This window comes from Ambystoma mexicanum, chromosome 3p, assembly GCF_040938575.1.
Source record: "Ambystoma mexicanum isolate Mex_15411 chromosome 3p, UKY_AmexF1_1, whole genome shotgun sequence".
NCBI classification, from domain to species: Eukaryota; Metazoa; Chordata; class Amphibia; order Caudata; family Ambystomatidae; genus Ambystoma; species Ambystoma mexicanum.
In genome coordinates this window covers 96,135,463-96,152,698 of record NC_090925.1, presented here as the reverse complement: position 1 = coordinate 96,152,698, position 17,236 = coordinate 96,135,463, and the positions used below count along the sequence as shown (strand labels likewise).

At 47.0% G+C, this 17,236-nt stretch overlaps 1 protein-coding gene across 3 annotated transcripts in view; it reads left to right on the top strand.

Annotated features, from left to right (window-relative positions):
- The window catches only part of LOC138580127 (putative DBH-like monooxygenase protein 2), a 548,912-nt gene that overhangs the window by 216,946 nt on the left and 314,730 nt on the right, over window positions 1–17,236 (top strand). For all 3 annotated transcript variants that reach the window (XM_069650422.1, XM_069650425.1, XM_069650423.1), the window contains exon 10: window positions 10,202–10,261. In XM_069650422.1, the coding sequence (XP_069506523.1) occupies window positions 10,202–10,261 (60 nt within the window). The remainder of the gene's footprint in view (window positions 1–10,201; window positions 10,262–17,236) is intronic.

Here is a 17,236-nt window from a genome sequence, read left to right as displayed (position 1 = left end):
TTTGGGATTTGATTGTCAGGCCTTGTATTTCTTCGTTTTGCCGGACCCTGCTTGCAAACGGTTCCATGGACAGGGCAAAGATCAATGGGGAGAGGGGACATCCTTGCCTTGTGCCTCTTGAGATGTGAATTGTATCCGATTTGGTTCCGTTGAGCCTCAGTTTGGTGGATGGGTGCTGGTAGTTGGCTAATGTCCATTTTATAAAGTTAGGGCCGAAACCATAGTGCTTCAATGTTTTTTGTATGTATCCCCAATCCAGCATGTCGAAAGCTTTGTGAGCATCTAGAGAGAGCATCATCAGCTCCTGGCCTTTCCTGCTGGCCGACTCGATGACGTTTATGGATCTTCTTATGCTGTCGTGAGTACGGCGTCCGGGTATGAATCCCGTTTGGTCTGGGTGTATAATGTCCGGGAGTAGGGGAGCCAGTCTGTTAGCTAAAATTTTAGCGAAAATGTTAGCGTCATAGTTCAGGAGTGTGATGGGTCTGTACGAGGCGCAGAGACTACGATCTCTGCCAGGTTTTAATAGCAGGACTGTTAGAGACTCTTCCATTGAAGGGGTGGTTGTCCCTGAGGCGAGGAAGGAATTGAAGAGGAGCGCCAGTTGGGGGGCGAGTATGAATGAGAATTTCTTGAAAAAAGGGGCTGTGAGCCCATCCGGGCCAGGTGTTGAGTTTTTCAATTTTGCTATGACCTCACTTACTTCCTTTGACGAGATCGGGTCTTCGAGGGATGACATGTGTGGGTGAGGGATGCCCGACTGGACCCCATCTAGGTATCTGGAGTGTGCTTCTGTTGCTGTAGGGGCCCCCGACATGATTGCTCTGTGGTGTGCCGTCATGATGTTCATTTTCTCTGAATTGGTGTAGTGTGGTGTTCCTTGTGAGTCTTGGAGGCATTGGATGGAGTTCCTCGAGTGCAGCTTTTTAAGTTTGTGGGCTAGGAGGCGGTTTGCTTTATTGCTGTGCACATAGTAAAATTGCTTGGTGTATGTAAGTGCCCTGGCCGCTTTGTCCGCTAGGTGCATTTCTAAGGAGCGTTTTGCTTTCTGGAGTATGCGACTCGCTTTCCTGTTCTGACCTTGTTTCAGGATGCGTTCCGCCTCAGCTACCTCCGCTTCTAGTTTGTCTTGCTGTATTTTATGTAGCCGTCGCAGTCTGGCCGTGCAATCATTAGCCACACCCCTGATTACCGGTTTCATGGCGTCCCAGATCGTGGAGATCGTTGTGTCTCTGGTGGTGTTTTCCTTGAAATAATTCTTGAGTGCGTCTGCTAATTCCGTTCTGATCGCTATGTCTGTTAAAATCTGGTCTTGCAGTTTCCATTGGCGCTGGGTCGGATCGGGGAAGCTCTGAACCCTTAATTTCATGATGACTGGAGCGTGGTCGGATAGGGCTCTGTGTCCAATTTGGATAGATTCCACGCAGAGAATGAGAGAGCTTGAGAGGAGCAGGAGATCGATCCTGGAGTGACCCATATGGGCGTGGGAGAAAAATGTGTAATCCCTGGTTCCCTTGTTGGCCCACCTCCAGACATCTATGGAGTCGGTTTCCCTCAGGAACTCCGCCATCGCGAGGGCTTTGCCCCAGTCGTCTTTGGAAGGAGGGAGTGTCTTATCTAGGTTGGGATCCGGGGTTAGGTTAAAGTCGCCCCCTATGAACAGCTGCCCTTCAGTGAAGGTTGAAATTATGGGGAGCAGGTTGCGGAGGAATAGACTTTGTGCTGTGTTCGGGCAGTATATGGCTGCTATGGTGATGGGTAGTTCTACCAATCGGCCCTTAAGAAGAATGTATCGCCCCTCTGGATCTCTCTTGACTGTGACCTTCGTGAAAGGGAGATCTCGGCTTATCAGGATGCCCACTCCTCTTTTCTTGATGCCTGCCGAGGCAAAAAAGCGTTTCGTGTAGTGTCGGACAGCGATGCGGCTTTCGTCTGACTTGAGGAGGTGCGTCTCCTGGAGGCATACAATATCGGGAGCCAGCTGGGCGAGTCTGTGCTCTATGGCTTTCCTCTTCCGTGGGGTGTTAAGGCCCTGGACGTTCCAGGATAACATGGTTAGCTCTCTATCCGGTTGGGCCATTCGTCAATGAGGTTGTGGCTTTTCGTTGCCTCGGTCCATCTGTCGGGTTGTGGGCTCCCCCGTCCCTGGAGCTTGTGTCCTGCCCTCTGGGTCGCCCCTTCCTTCGGGTCTCCCCTCGAATTCCGCTCCTTTCTCTCCTCTGACCATGATTTCCCAGCAAACGAAACTTAAAACCGAACTTCAAACAGAAAATCAGTGTAGGTATCCAGACCAGCCTTCTACCAACGGGGCTGTCGGCTGGGCCATGGCTACCAGCTCGTTGAGAGGCCATGGGGCCTCATGCTTTGCCGGTGAGAGTGAGACCGTGTAACTATGTGTATGGGGCTTTGTGCCGGCTCGGGGCCCAGAAGACTCTGGATCCCGTCCCTGCTTGCCTTCCCTGCTCCTCGGTGTGGATTTCAGTCGCCAGCGATGTGGGGCTTCAGCGATTGTTCATATTTTTCCCCCTGGATGGCGGACCTCGCCTCCTGCGGCGCCCCTCCACCCGGGACCACGAGCGGAGCGACTCTCTATTAGCTCCCTCCGGTGAATGACTCGCGCTCCCCCGGGGCTCTCCCTCCTCCGCCTCCGGGTTCATAAATAGGGCCGCTTCTTGGGGGGACGGGATCTGCCGCATCTTCCCCTCCCAGAGAAAGGCAAGACCCGACGGAAAGCTCCAACGGTATGTTATCTTGCGCTCGCGAAGCCAATCAGTCATGGGTTTGAGCATTCTGCGTTTTGCCAGAGTGGCTGCTGCAAGATCTTGAAAGAGAGAGATTTCAGCGTCTCGGAAGTGGATTTGGCCCATCGCCCTGGCTTCTTGCATGATCTCTTCCTTGAGTTTATAGAAGTGAACTCTGACCAGCACATCTACTGAGCTATTAGAATTTTGTCTAGGCCTGGTTCTATGCACCCGGTCCAGCTCCAGGGGGCCGTCATCTGGGAGGGTGATGATGTGGCGGAGGAGATCCGCTACGTAAGATGGGAGGTCTGTATCTGGGATCGCCAGCGGGATGCCCCGAATCCTGATGTTGTTTCGTCTAGAGCGATTTTCCGCTTCTTCCTGTTTCGTTTCTAGTGCCTCGCATCTGCATTCGAGAGCTCTGATTCTGTCAGCCCCCTCTACGATCTCAAAGTTCTGTTCACAGAGTGTAGTTTCAATTTCCTCGGTTCTTGACTCAATTTCCCCTACCCTCTTGTCCAGTCGAGCAATTTGGGATTTTACTTCCTCTGTCCCCTTTTGGAACTCTTTAGTGAGGGCCGACAGGAGGTCGTGCAAGTCAGCTTGAGTGGCTACCATTCCCTGATCTTCGGGGGGGACATTCCCCGCACCCCCCTCGTTTCGCTCGCCCTTCTTGCTTTTCTCACCCCCCGAGGGCGTGTTCAGCATAGTGGCGATGTCCGCTTGCTTTGCTAATTTGTTCGCTTTAGACATCGCTGCGATGGGGGCCCCCTGGCCCCGGCAAAAGCCCCCCCCCGGAGCTCAGGAGATTCCACCACAGTCCTGTAACCACTAGAGGGGGGGGAGGGGCTGTCGGTTAATTCAGGTGGCGAGTGACACTCCCTGGGCTCCCGTTGTGGGAAGCGAGTTTCGGCGGCCGCTACCGGCTCCAGGACCCCGGTTTGCAGAACGTCCAGAGGTGTTGGCTTTCCCTCAGGAGGCGGGACCCAGTCCCGGATTCAGGGCTTTAGTGTAGAGCCAGGGGGGGCCTCAAACGGTGGGTCCACCGATGCCTGGTGTTTGTCGGGGTAGCCCCACAGGGCTTGACGCGGCAGGTGCCGCCTTACCTTCGATAGTGGGCCCCCGATGGAGGGGGGCCCCTCGGAGCCGGGGTGGATTCGTGCCCAGATGGCTTCGTGTAGCGGGGGGGGCGGGGGTGGGGGCAATGGAAGATGTTCCTCAGGGCTCCGGGATTCCCTCCGCTCCGATGAGCCTGGGTATTCTCTAGGAGGCAGGGGCAGAGGTGGATAGTTGCGGGCGTCCTCCAGCAGAGAAGGAAGGGACCGGCTCCAATGAGTGGGTACTATGGGGACCTCAGCCTCCGCCGATCGTCCTCGGCGGTGGGGGGGTCCCGTGGACCTGCGAGTTCAGCTGGGCTCGGTCGCGCCGTGGTCACCGGTGACTGGTTTGGCGTGCTGGGTTTGTTGTCTTGCTGTTCCTGGCCACCGGGAGCAGCACGGGTTGGCGACGCTCCGGTCGAGCTTCGAGTAGTCCGCTCCCTCACCCAAGGGGGGCCCAGCCTCCGAAGCCGAGGCCGAAGACCCGCACGCCCTCGGGGGGGCACTGAAGGTCGGGTAGGGGCCGCCGGTGCAACGATAGGGGTCCCTTGACCCCAGCCCCTCTCCGCAAGGGCCCGCCGGGTGGTTGCCGCTCAGTTATTGTTGATGTGCCTGAGGGGGGGATGGGCGACGTCGCTGGTCTCCGGGGGAGCTCTGATCCGATCCGAGCCCCAGATTGCGAGATGGCGAGAGTCAGCCGAGGGGTCGGCGATTCTGGTGCTGGGTTTGTAGCGCAGCTGCCTCCAGGCTCTTTCTCAGGTTAAAATCGGACCGTTCCGATCGGCGGGATGTGGACGGAGTCCGCCATTTTCCTTCTGCTCCTTGGGAGGATCCTGTGTCCGTCAGGGTTCGGGACCCAGTCAGCCGCTAGCCCCCGCGGATCCACGCCGGGGGCACATCAGGCGGTGCTCCGTCGTTTCCGCTGCAGGAATTCCCTATTTTTCGGCTTCAAGTCTCAAACTTCACCGGGCATGGTGGCTGGTAGCGTGGCGCCAGCCGGGAGCTCTTACAGAGCCAAACCGACCGCCATGACTCGAAGCCACGCCCCCAAGTCATTGTTTTTCTATGCACCTGTGTTAGTCCTAAAACAAATTCTTATCATGATCTTGCCCCCCTGGGAAACCACACACCGGTCTTAGACAATCTTAGACAATCTCCTAGGGGGGTGTGGATCACTATACCCCCCCTGCTTTTGTATCTCAGGGCCAATGTGCACTGTATTACTCCTAGATTACTTCTAACAACACACTCCTATCATACTCCTATAGACACAATAACATAAGACAAAAAGAAAACACATGAATCAATTCAATTATAAGAATAGAATACATTTATTTATGCACAGCAAAGCATGATGATGATGCAAGCATTCCATTAAACTATGCGAATCTCAACGTTGCACCTTTTATGCTTCTGGTGCAAATCTACCATGCAATAACTATAATCCTTACAGGTTTCTAATTCAAGCCTGTGATGCAAGCCTGTGATTCTAATGCAGCTTAATGCAAGCGTCAGCATCCAACAATCCTCTCCTTCATGCAGGCTCAATCCTCTCCAATCCACACCATACTTCACACTCACTCTCTAAGACAATTCCTGTCTGATTTCCCCTTCCCAAAACCCAAAGCTCTTTGTGTGAGTGTCTGTTCTAATCAATCAGTTTAGGCCATAAACCATACTTCCCATTTGCATGTGCCTTTCTCCACTCTCCAGCTCTGTCTTTGTCAAGTCTCTCCAAGTCTCTCCTCTCCCGCTACTCTGCAACCAGCCAGCCAGCCAGTGCCAGGGCCGCCCTCGCTCTCTCTCTGCCAGATCGATCTCATCAAGGCCTCATCTTCCCCAAGCTCTCGGTCTCCCAAAGCCATCGGATCCTGCTGCACCAAGACACCTCTCCCTCATCGAATCTAGCACCATCTCCCACAGCAACTAGAAACTCCCCTGATTATACTATTCCATGACGCACTCATTGCCCATGTTTACATCGTTCTCTAAGCTAAGAATGTCTATTTCTCTGTCAGCATTCTATAAATTTGAACGTGCCTGAAAGTCTGTGTTCTGCAATGTACTTTCACTTGCAATCAATCTGTGTTCTAGTCGTGTTCTGTCAGCGTGACATTTCAAAGCATATCGACTAGATCATGGCCGTCTATCTGCGGTGCCTGCCTCCTATTTCTCCATTCATACCCATTCACTCCACTGTTGGCTCGTTTGGCATCACGAAATCCTCTTTCTGTGCCTGTGTGCAAAGCCCTCTCCCTGCCTGAAAAGGCTCCTCTCCCGTCTCCCCATGTAGCACTCCCTCCATGGCCCCAACCTTTTCTGTCTCAGCAAAGCACCAAGCCATGCCATGCTGATTAGCTTCCTCCTCCTTCCACTCGGGCAAGGGTTTGTGTTATTTGTGTTTGCATTCCAATCGTTCACACTAATTCATAACAACTTCGCACAGAGCCCACTGGCGTTTCTGTGTGTCACCTTCCCGAAATGGCTTTAGGAGCCTAGGCCTCATGCTTTCTAGCGTTTATGCTTTCTTCTCACAAACCCAAGCATAGCTATATGCAAACTTCATTGCATTTTCTACATGCGTGTCTATCTACATGCATACATGTGTACATATAACTACACAACATACCATGTGTCTCTAAATGGCTCTCCATGGCATTTCAGGCCTCATTCACTCTCTATAGTGCCTAGCACGTTTCTCTCTCAGCCTAAGCGCTACATTCTAATACATAATAAATCATTCTAAAATCATCTCTTCCAACATATATGGCAATAACATAACTAAGCAAACCCTTCATATAACAGGGCCTATTTCTCTCTTCAAATGCATGACATGTCATTTCAAATATGACAATGTGCCATTCTATAAGCAAATTGCAAATGCATTCAAAGTGGCAGTCTAATAATGTGGATAGTGTCTACTTCAGCAATGTACAATGGATAGCTAAACAGGATGCTATAATGGAATGATTCCATAGCAAAGAGTAATGATTGAGTAATGGTTCTGTAACACAGAGTAATGATTCTCTAATGATAACAAATCCAGGCTCCTCATTTTATCAGATTCTACACCTGTACCTAAGAGACTTAGTCAGGTCACCTGTACGCAGTCCATTACACTTTCATGTAAGATTTCTTGTAACAGCGCCTTGATGCCCCTGGGCTGTAAGTGCGCTATACAAATGCAAATAAATAAAATAAATATATGCCTCTTTTTGGCAGGAGCACTTTTTTGTCATCTCACTCAAGGAAACAGGATGTTTTTGTCAGAATGGCCAGGCAAGGCATCTCCAAAAGGTGTTTCAGGCACTTTGTAGAACTAAAATCATCACCAAATTTGGCGGGTGGGTCAAAGCTCCATATTATACTTTGGGCACAAAGTCTGTGGCAAAGTCTGGGGATAACGATCTCTCTCCAGAGCATTTTCCCGACTGTTCTGAACTGACAAACACTTCTAGCCAGTGCCTTTTTCTTAGTCATGGGGTACTAGAATTACTTGTTTGCCAATTATTGGAGCATAGCTACATCTCTCATCGCATCGGCCTCAAAAGGGGCTTGTTTGAAGTAAGGCATGTCAGCAAGTACTTGAAAGAGGCCCTGCGCCCAAGGTTCACTCCTTTATGCTTTGACTACAGCCTGTCGTTCATTGTATGCATCTGGTGTAGTCACAGTGTTGTTGCAAATAGATAAGTAAGGTAGATCATCCGATGGCCTACAATTCAATTTCATTAAATACACTTTATTGGTTAACAACGTTAAAAAGTATTCATCGCATTCAGGAGCTGCAAGCTCAAGGAGAGGAAGCAGTAATTGGGCCAGTGCAGCAGAACAATGCTTTGCTATTATTTGGCCGACCAGTAAGGTCTTTTAGATGGACCCTTCCGACAGGTCGTCCCTAAAGATCCAAACTGCTTGTACCGCCTTGAAATGGTCTATGATTGTGAGGGGCGAGAATCCAAAGTTGCTTAGATGGCTCATTAGCCTGAATAAGCTAGACTTCATCTTCCAGCACAATGTAGAAGCTAGTCATGGAAATGCTGACAGAGTTTCTAGAACATTCCAGTCATTATATACATTTACACCTTACACTCTGTATTAGAAATGTTGTTCATAATCTGGGGAGGGTGTAAACTGAGGCAAACGTCCTCAGTTGTGCCTAAGGCACACAGCCACTGTGATTCTCACTTTTTCACTAACTGGTGTAGCAGGTACGGCATTATTCGACTCTTGGTATTGTAGCCTTTTAACATTGCAGGTTTTGTAGATTTGAATGGCTTATTAAATGTGCCACATATGTCAATGCCAGTCAGAAAAGCTGTGGACACACTGTTTGTGTCACTCTGTGGGTTGCTGTAGGAGACTATTGGCACGTAGGCTGTTGTCAGCCTGTATAAGCAGTCAGGGATAGATGGATACTAATAACACTTGGATAGCCTGTGAAGTCATTCCTGCACCCCATTATTGCACAGCATGTGGCTGAGAAGGTCTAGCTGTTGGAGGGGCACTATTATGCTTTGTTCTCTTTGCCTCATTCCCCTCTACACGTACATCTCATGCCTCTGTCATTTCCGTCAGTCGGCTTGGCACCGCTGTAGCAGCCTTCAGATTTCCTACAAAGGACGATTAAACATTTTATTTGGTGAAGAAGACATCGACAATTCAAGGGTGTGCTAGAGCACATCACACAAGCAGTCACTGACTAAATCTAGTAGCACACAATCATTGCACTAAAAACTGCCCTCCTTTAAAATGTTTAGACATCACAGGTGGGCTTTACATTGTTCCTGATAAACATTTTCATTATCCATAACCAATAATTGCACGTGCACCTCTACTCCCACAGCCGCACGCTCTTGCCCTCAACGCTCTTGTACTTTTCCAGCTGTGTGTCTGATTATTTCCATCCTACTCCCATTTCCCCCATCATCTCACGCTTTTCCGGTTTCCTTCCTCCCAAAGACCAAAGCCTGATTTGCCTATAGGGGCACGGGCACGATACCCCAGTACCGAGGCAAGCTGGAGTGCAGTAAGTGGGGATGGGCACAGTATAGTATCCCATAACCTAGCTATTCCAAACGTACCCTCACCATTAGACAGACAAATAGTGCAGGTGTCCATCCAAGATTAGGTTGGACTTTTAAATTTGGCTTCCAGGCTAAGAGTCGGGATAGTCCACAGATGTAAGCTGTAAGGCTGTAGCAATACCTTGCTTAGAGAAAGTGGGAATCTTGAAAGAGCTCTAGATAAATTGTGATACTATTAAATGATTGAGAATTGGAATTTCATATGAACATCAGTGTGGGAGAGGGGTGGTCTTGGGGAAAAGGGACCAGTTTGCAGGTAAGCAAGGACCTTGGGATTTCTTGCAAACCCAACTAAGACTGTGTCAATCTCCCTCCTCCATGTGTGCTTGCAAGTGTCATTCACACTCAGACGTCCCGCAACCCCGACTGGAAATCCTATGTTCACAAGGTTGCATGCTTGAAAGGACTGGTGTTACTTTCCAATAGAAACACAGAATTGTCGGATGGCAATCCCATTACTTTTCATGGCATGAATGATAGAAAGTCGTGTGCAACTTATTAAGGCAATGTGCCCAATTGAACTTGCCAGAGACCCTGAAAAAAGCCTGCGCAGATTTTTCAAATGTCATGCCAGCATCTTCATCGAATGCCCTACCCATGTACGTCATATATACGCTTCACTGGCCAATCGACTACCCCTGTCACATGCTTTTAATATACAAAGGTTATCTAATGATACATGGGTGATTGGACTACCTATGTGCAATTCTACATGTATGATCCTTACTGCATTCTAGGCATGCAAACGTCAATGTCGTGAAAAGCTTTTCGCTTGTTTTCAAAGGTAAAATGAACACAGATAGGTTTGTTATTGATATACAGCAGGGGAACCTGGATTGGTGGTTGCCCAGGCAGTGCATTGGAGAGATAGAAAGTACTGGATGGGGGAAATATTGGTTATTTGCCCCATGCACTATATTCTGTGTGCCCCAGGGGGTAAATAGTGCGTGCAATTAAATCATAATTAGATAGAATTTAAAAAATAAGTGATATTTAAAATGCCATGTCTTTACCATGACCACCTAACCCAAAATGAGGCCCCGTTTGTCATAAGGACTGGTGAAGCTCCAATGAAACCCTACTCGGGCTAGGGGCAGTATGATCATATAAGGCTCGCTTCCTACACTCTTGGGGGTTGCCATCGTCAGGGCACTCCTACCTCCCCTGCAGTATCCTGATAATGCATTGTTTAGGGTGGGGTAAAAGATACAAGAACTGCTTCAATATGTAGGCTCTGATGGGCCAAATGATAATGTGACTTCTTTCTGTCTGGCTGCAGGGAGATCGGCTGCAGGTGGAGTGCACCTACAACACCACAACCCGAACCAGCATAACATATGTAAGTGTCTGTTTTTTTAGAAGAAATAATGTTTGCATTTAATATTTTCAAGTTGATGGGCAGCCTGTGACTTGTTTATGTGACCCCACAAACAACATTAATTATCACCCTTTACACCACCCATGCCTGGATAAAAAACACTAGTTAGCACCCTATATTGGTCTACTCAAATGACACCCATCCAGACTTGCGAAGTGTCACACGTCTGGCCTGACACTAATACATTTGCACATTTTCTCAGCATCCCAGCACAGTTGTTCCTTTGTCACAGAACACTGTGCACTCTGAGCATTAAATACAAGGTTTGCTTTAAGTGACAACTGAAAGCTGCTTTGATTATCACCCACAGTTCGGGAGGCAATCCTGGCCCATGCAGGTGATAAAGTCTCATGTCCACTGCCTGGGCTACAACATGGCACCACAATAAGCACATTCATCATGCCCTCTCCTACACCAGCAAGCAATTTACCTGGACCGCTCGATTCTCTGCCTACCCTGATTGGACAGCCCACAAGGGAGACTGAAACCAGTGGGCACATCCCATAACAGCATTTCGGTTTTCTCAGGTCGTTGGTTCTCTGGTATTCGCACCCAGGAAAGGCGGATTGACCAATCACTGCCTTTCCCTGGCACAGTTGTGCTTTCACCTGCCTCTCCAGTTGAAGAAAAAAAAATATAAACCAAAATGCCTGCCATGTTTTCAATGGCTGTCATTCGAAAAGGGACGTAGTCCCTTTTCTATTTTAATGGCGGCGGACATTTTTTTCAACTTTTCTTTTCATTCCGACAGGAGATGTGCTTGCGCTAAGCTCATCTCCAGTCGGAATAATAAAAAAAGAACATTATCCAAAACCTGGGAATTCACTGGCTGCGAATCATGTTTAATGGTCTGCAGCCTGAACTGAGTCCCAAGCTTTGCTCAGCCTGCCAAAGCTCAGGCTGCCGGGCATTTAAACACCACGCCTGACCCGGCGGCAGGGCGTGAAAGCTATATGAAATGCTCTTGGAGCATCCCCTCGGTTTTGCTCATCAAGCTAATTATCCTAACAGAAGATCGGTATGCGTGTGTCCGGCTCATGTGTTAGCTCATGAATATAAATACCACGCGAAAGGTGGTGACCACAAACAAGAGTTCTCAAGATGCTCACAGCCATCTAATGCACCCAGTCATTTTGCTTTTTAGCCTCCCACCACTATAACTGTGTCCTGCATTAACATCTTAAAGGCTCCAGTGGCACCATGGGATGCTCAGATAAATAAACAATCTAGTGCCTCCATTTTGACGTGCAATACGAACCCACAAACATGACCATATAGCTCATGAGCTATCGCTGCTACTTGTAAACCAGGCCTGCACTGCTGTTAGGGAAGCCCCTGTAGATCACACTAAAGAGAATCCTGTAAGTCCAGAGTCACAGATTTTAGACATGCAACTGTCTATTGCATCAATGACACAATTACAGAAGGACCTATATTAGACTCCAACTCCCATGATCACTTATCATTGATTGTACGGCTGTGGCTGATAGGAGTTGTAGTTGAAAACATCTGCCAAGCCAAAGATGGTATACTCCTGGCATAATATTGAAACAAGATCATGTCTATTCAAAACCCCACATCAAAGCTGATATATTATTCCTTTTCTCTCACTCCACAAGACACTGGTGTGTTTTACAAATCTGGAACGCATGGTGGGAACAGCAGATGCATGCCAGAAAACTGGCCATTGCTCTCTTCTCTCAGACCATGGCCAATCTGAAAACAGCCAGGACAGTTATCTCCTCGATGCGTAGTCCAGTTTCTGAACAACCTGCATTCAGAAAATGGTTTCTAGGTGACGTGTACGTGTGCTGGTTGGCAGCACTGCATCTACCAAGTACGGGCTCTTTTACCAATACCACCCTGTAATCTTTATTTACAACTGTACATATTCTGGATGGGGCATCAGGATGAAAATGTGCCTTTTCAAAAGCAGTGTGTACTTGACCCTGACTGACCACTCAGTGATGTGGATTGGAGGGTGCAGGTAGTCTAGTCGGAGCAAGTGGGATGTTCCTGCAGTGAGTTTAGGGGTTGGTCCTCAGCTCTTTGTGGAAATAACAGTGGTAGTTGTGCATTTTACATCAAAAACACATCACAACAACTTCCACATTAAAGCTTCATACCAACCACGCCCACATCACAACCACATTACATTGCCATCCACATCACCTCTGGAAAAAGACTGCAACCTTTTCGGAACCACATCAAAATACACTTGCATCCAACTACATGAAAGCACACCTACATTCTCATCACAAGCACAATACATCCAGAGTCACATCATATCCACATCAAAAGCACATCACATAGACCACAAAAAGACATCACAACAAAATCCACATTACAATTGTATCCACTTCTAAGTCACAACCATATTAAAGCCACATCAAAACCACAATCTCATAAAAATCATCTCAGAAATGCATCACAACCACACACCCGACAACCACTTTCCATCCAAATGACGTGCCCAAGAACATCACAACCACATCAACATCACATCCACATCACAACGGCATCCACATCACAACCCTATCATAACCACATCAAAACCACTTATATGTTATAGCCTCATCACATTAACATCACAGCACATACCACCCATATCACATTCACATCAGAGCTGTAGAGGAGCAGCTGTACACCTCTGCAGGAGACCACAGCCCCCCTCCCCTATATTGGAGAAATAAGACTGTGCCGTGTTTGCAGCAGCCATTGTGCCAATACCGCAGCAAGTGTTTGGAAGAAGGTACCCACTAAGAGAATGGTATCAGGCATACCCCTGAAGGGAAGATAACCTGAGGGCGGAACTCCCCGAAGGAATTTGAAAAAGTGTAAAGAAGAAGAGCTAGTAATGTCAGAAAAAAGTGTGCAAAACGTCTCGAAACACTGGCTAAAAAACAATGTATAGATCATGAAAGACCAATGGTGAAGTAAGGATCAAGTGAACTTTCAAGTACAAATAAGAAGATTGCACATGCACGAAGTGTAACAGAAAATAACCGATCAATGAATGTACAGATGCTGAAACGCAAGGTAGATTAAGTCATCATAGGAGCTAGCTATAAGTTGTGAATAGAACGCAGGCAAAGCTGCCATTGCACAGAAAACTGGACATTGGTATCATGTCCAGGTAAGTCAGAACCCATGAATATGGAATGGAAAAGTCGTGTTGCAGCAAGAAAAATAGGCTCATGGAGCTGCGTGGTGAGGCTGTCTGGAGTCAAGATTCTGAAAATCAAGGTCAGCTCCACTCTGAAGAGGAACGAGTATGCGGAGGATGAACCTTTTCACGTTAAGATGCAAGAAAGAACACAAAGGATGCCAAACTTTAATTCACTTAAAGCATTTAAAAGCTGCAAACTGGCCCAAATCATGGTCTCCTGTCATGTGATTCAAGGATGGAAATAGATGTTGAACTTGGAGTTCCAGACACGATAACGAGTGCCCTCACTCCCGTGCATTTTCAAAGACAAGGATACTCTGCAAGGCCAAGTACAAAGACAATTTCATGGCAGAAGGTATGGGTGATGAGAGATACTGGGCTAATTGGGTGGCGGGTTAGTTCAATGCCCTATCTCCTTGCACCTGTGTCTGGGCTTATGTGCTGCTAAATGAACCGAATATTCCAGACATGGCACCAGCGTGCCAACCAATTGTATTAGTCTGTATAACAAAGGACCTTATAGTTTGAAGACCAATGAGAAACTGTGTATCAAATGTTTCTGAAATTACATGTTTTTAGAGGTTGGCATAAGTTGTTCACCTGATAATGAACAACCAATAACAATCCTAGCTCCTATAGAAAAGTATATTTAGATGTCTCCCTTAACCAATCTCGACCATTGATGGGTTTGTTTTTCACTATTGCCACGTAGTATGACATCACTCTGACGTATTTTTCATATAAAAAACATATTTTGTGTAGAGATCCTTGAGAGACTGAGCATATGTCCGTTGATGTTCGTTGTAAACTCCCTGTTTTAGATAATTGCTAATAAAACAGTACTTTACCATTTTCCTAACTTGGTTCCATTATTTGGACTCAGAATTATTTTGGTGTGATCCCCTCCATTACATATGCACGCCCCTAAAGGGTCATATGCTCACATGGTAGTCGTGTGGACAGTTTAAAAATCCAAACTAGTGCCATTAGCTGGAAGATCAGAGAGGTTCCTGTGGAAAGCGGCCAATAGAAATAAACTTGCAAGAAGAATCGAGGTGGTGGGCGGGTCCCCTTTGAAGAAATCCCTGCTCGGTTTCCACAAGCGCTGTGCGGACGGAAGGTGAAGTAGACCGATTGAAGGAGGAGTCGATACCGAAGTCCTCGAGTCGATTAACGAATGTAAGTAGACTAAGCGAAATGGCAATATAAAGGGGCAGGAATGTGATATTTTGAGTAATAAGAAAAGTTGATAGCGCCTAGAAATACTAGTTCACAGGAATTGGAAGAAGAAATTTCAAACTCCAACGGGAGTAGTGATAAATAGACAATATGCACGGTCGGGACCGTGAAAGGTGATGTCTTAAACCCTGCATAGGGTAAAATAAGTAGAGGGAGGAGAATGATACCCCTTTTTTTATGAATGATTAATAATAAAGGGAAGGTGATCACATAGTTTATTAATGTGTAATGTATGAGTATTTTAAGTATTGTATGAAGTATGAAAAAATTGACAGAACTGTGAGCAGTTGGAAGTAACAGTGTTTGAAGTTAAGATGCAGTCAGTGATTGGTGTTAGGCAGGAACATATGCAGTACCCTTTGGGAACAACACACATGTGCAAGTGCAAGTACAAATTCACCTTTGGTACAAGCCTGTACTACACAGTAAAGTGGTAGTGATGGCTGAGCAGCCAGACTTATCTCAAGAGTAAAGTGAGCAGTATCAGAAGTTACACAAACGACAGCAATTGCTATGGTTCAAGCAAACACTGATTCAAGGTTTCTGAGTAAAAGAATATAAATGTATTTACACATCAGTTGTAAAACAGTTCACTAATATAAAGCAGTGGAAAATCACAATCTTAATACACTACACAAAACCCAATCAATTTGGGAAGAAGTTAAGCTCAAAATGAAGTGTGAGCAAAGTGGCACTCCAGCAATTTAAAAAGGGAGGGAAAGACAAGGTTATTCAAAATCAAGCAGCACCAACAAGAAATAGGCAGGGCAATCTAGAAAAGGCTTACTAAAACTAGGATTCGAATCAATAGGCTTGGGCCAATGTAAATGGTCCAATGTCTTTGCAGAGGATCACACAGTTCAGAGTAGTTTGTGGTTAAGTCTTTGCCAAGAGTTCAAAACAAAGTTGGTCAGAAGAAAAGTTATTTAAAAGAGTATAGAAGGACAAGCCCTCGGATTAGCGCAAGATTGAAAGCACTTTCACTGTTGTCGGACGGAACGAACGAACAAACGGATTTGAACAGTACCTTACTAGAAGAAGAATGCTGTAGCTGAGGCAGAAGTTCCTGGCAGTTCCTGCAGGCTCACGGTTCCTGAAGCGACTGTCGGACTGATAATAAGGAGGAAGACTGGAGGGTTAGGGTTAGGGTTAGGGAAGAACAAGGGAAGAAACCAGCAGCAGAGCAAAGCAACAAATAAAAGGTGCGCTCCTTAAAACCCAAACAGGGTCTGGTCCTCCTGGCTATCCGGCTCACTGCAGCAATGCACAGCAAATTCGACCAGGAGAGGGAGGCCTTGCTTGGTGTTTGGCGAACTGATTGGTCCCACCAGCTCAAGGGGAGAATATTCTTTGCATATTTTCCCTGTCGTCGAAGTTTCAGTTGATTCTGACCCGGAGCAGGGCTTCACCGGTAGGTTCAGTAGTTGCAGTAGTCCTCTTCCTTCAGCTTCTCTTCGGTTCTCTCGATCCAGTGGCAACTCTGCCTTCCAAGTCCTAGAGACCTGCTTTGAAGCAGTTTCCCCCCATTCACACAGCCTGTCTGTCAATCACACAGCGAGTGTCTGTCCTGGCAGGACAGCCACCTAGCCAATCAAACTGGAGTGCGACTTGGGTCTCCAAGGAGACCCTGTGCAGGGGCCTAACACCCCTCCCTCACATCCTGTCCACCAAGACACTCAGTGCCTAAGAAGGGCTTCTGTGCAGAAGCCCGCCAAAGGACGGCAAACAAAGGAACCAAACCTGGTTTGGCGTGCAGAGTAAAACACGAGAAAGACCTTTAGAAAAGGAAATGGCGAATAAACCCAACCGGAACCAAATAAAATTAAAAGGGTTCCAGCGGATTAAAGTTTGAGGCTACCATATTTTCATAGTCCGCGGTAGAAAGAAAATAGTAGATACCACTGCCACTAGCCAAATCTTAGAGAAAGGGGAACAAAATAATGTTCCATGAGAGACAGACAAAAAGGGATAACTAATAACCCTTCCAGTACTCTATGGAAGATAGTTTGTACTGGGTCTGTACATTTAAAAAGACTAGGAAAGTCAATGGCAACTTTACATGTTCTGGGAGACAGTAGTCAGGCCCAGAAAATGGAGTTTAAAAGTGGGAAGTCTAAAAGACAACCCTGTGTCACTGCACTAAAGGTGCTGTGTGACACACAGTAAAAAGATGATGCATATGGAATAGGTGAGACTCCACAGTCTAAGAACACAAAAATGTAAAACACACAGCAAAAGACATGTAAGAGTGGGAAAACAGGCTCACACTCTTACCAGCTGAAACAAATAAATCCTAGAAATCCAGCGAAGCTGCTGAGGGACTCAGTAGGTAAGGGAAATTAGCCATTCTGGAGAATTCTCCCTAACAATTGGTACCAATCAAAAGATAGATAGGTTAGTGAAACAAAAGGGGATTGAGTGGCGATTGATGGTGAATGCTCATATTTGCTGTTTTAAAACACTAAAGGTGGCGATTTGAGGTTAAATAAAAAGTTTATTTAATTTTCTGGTCAATATTGAGACTTGTC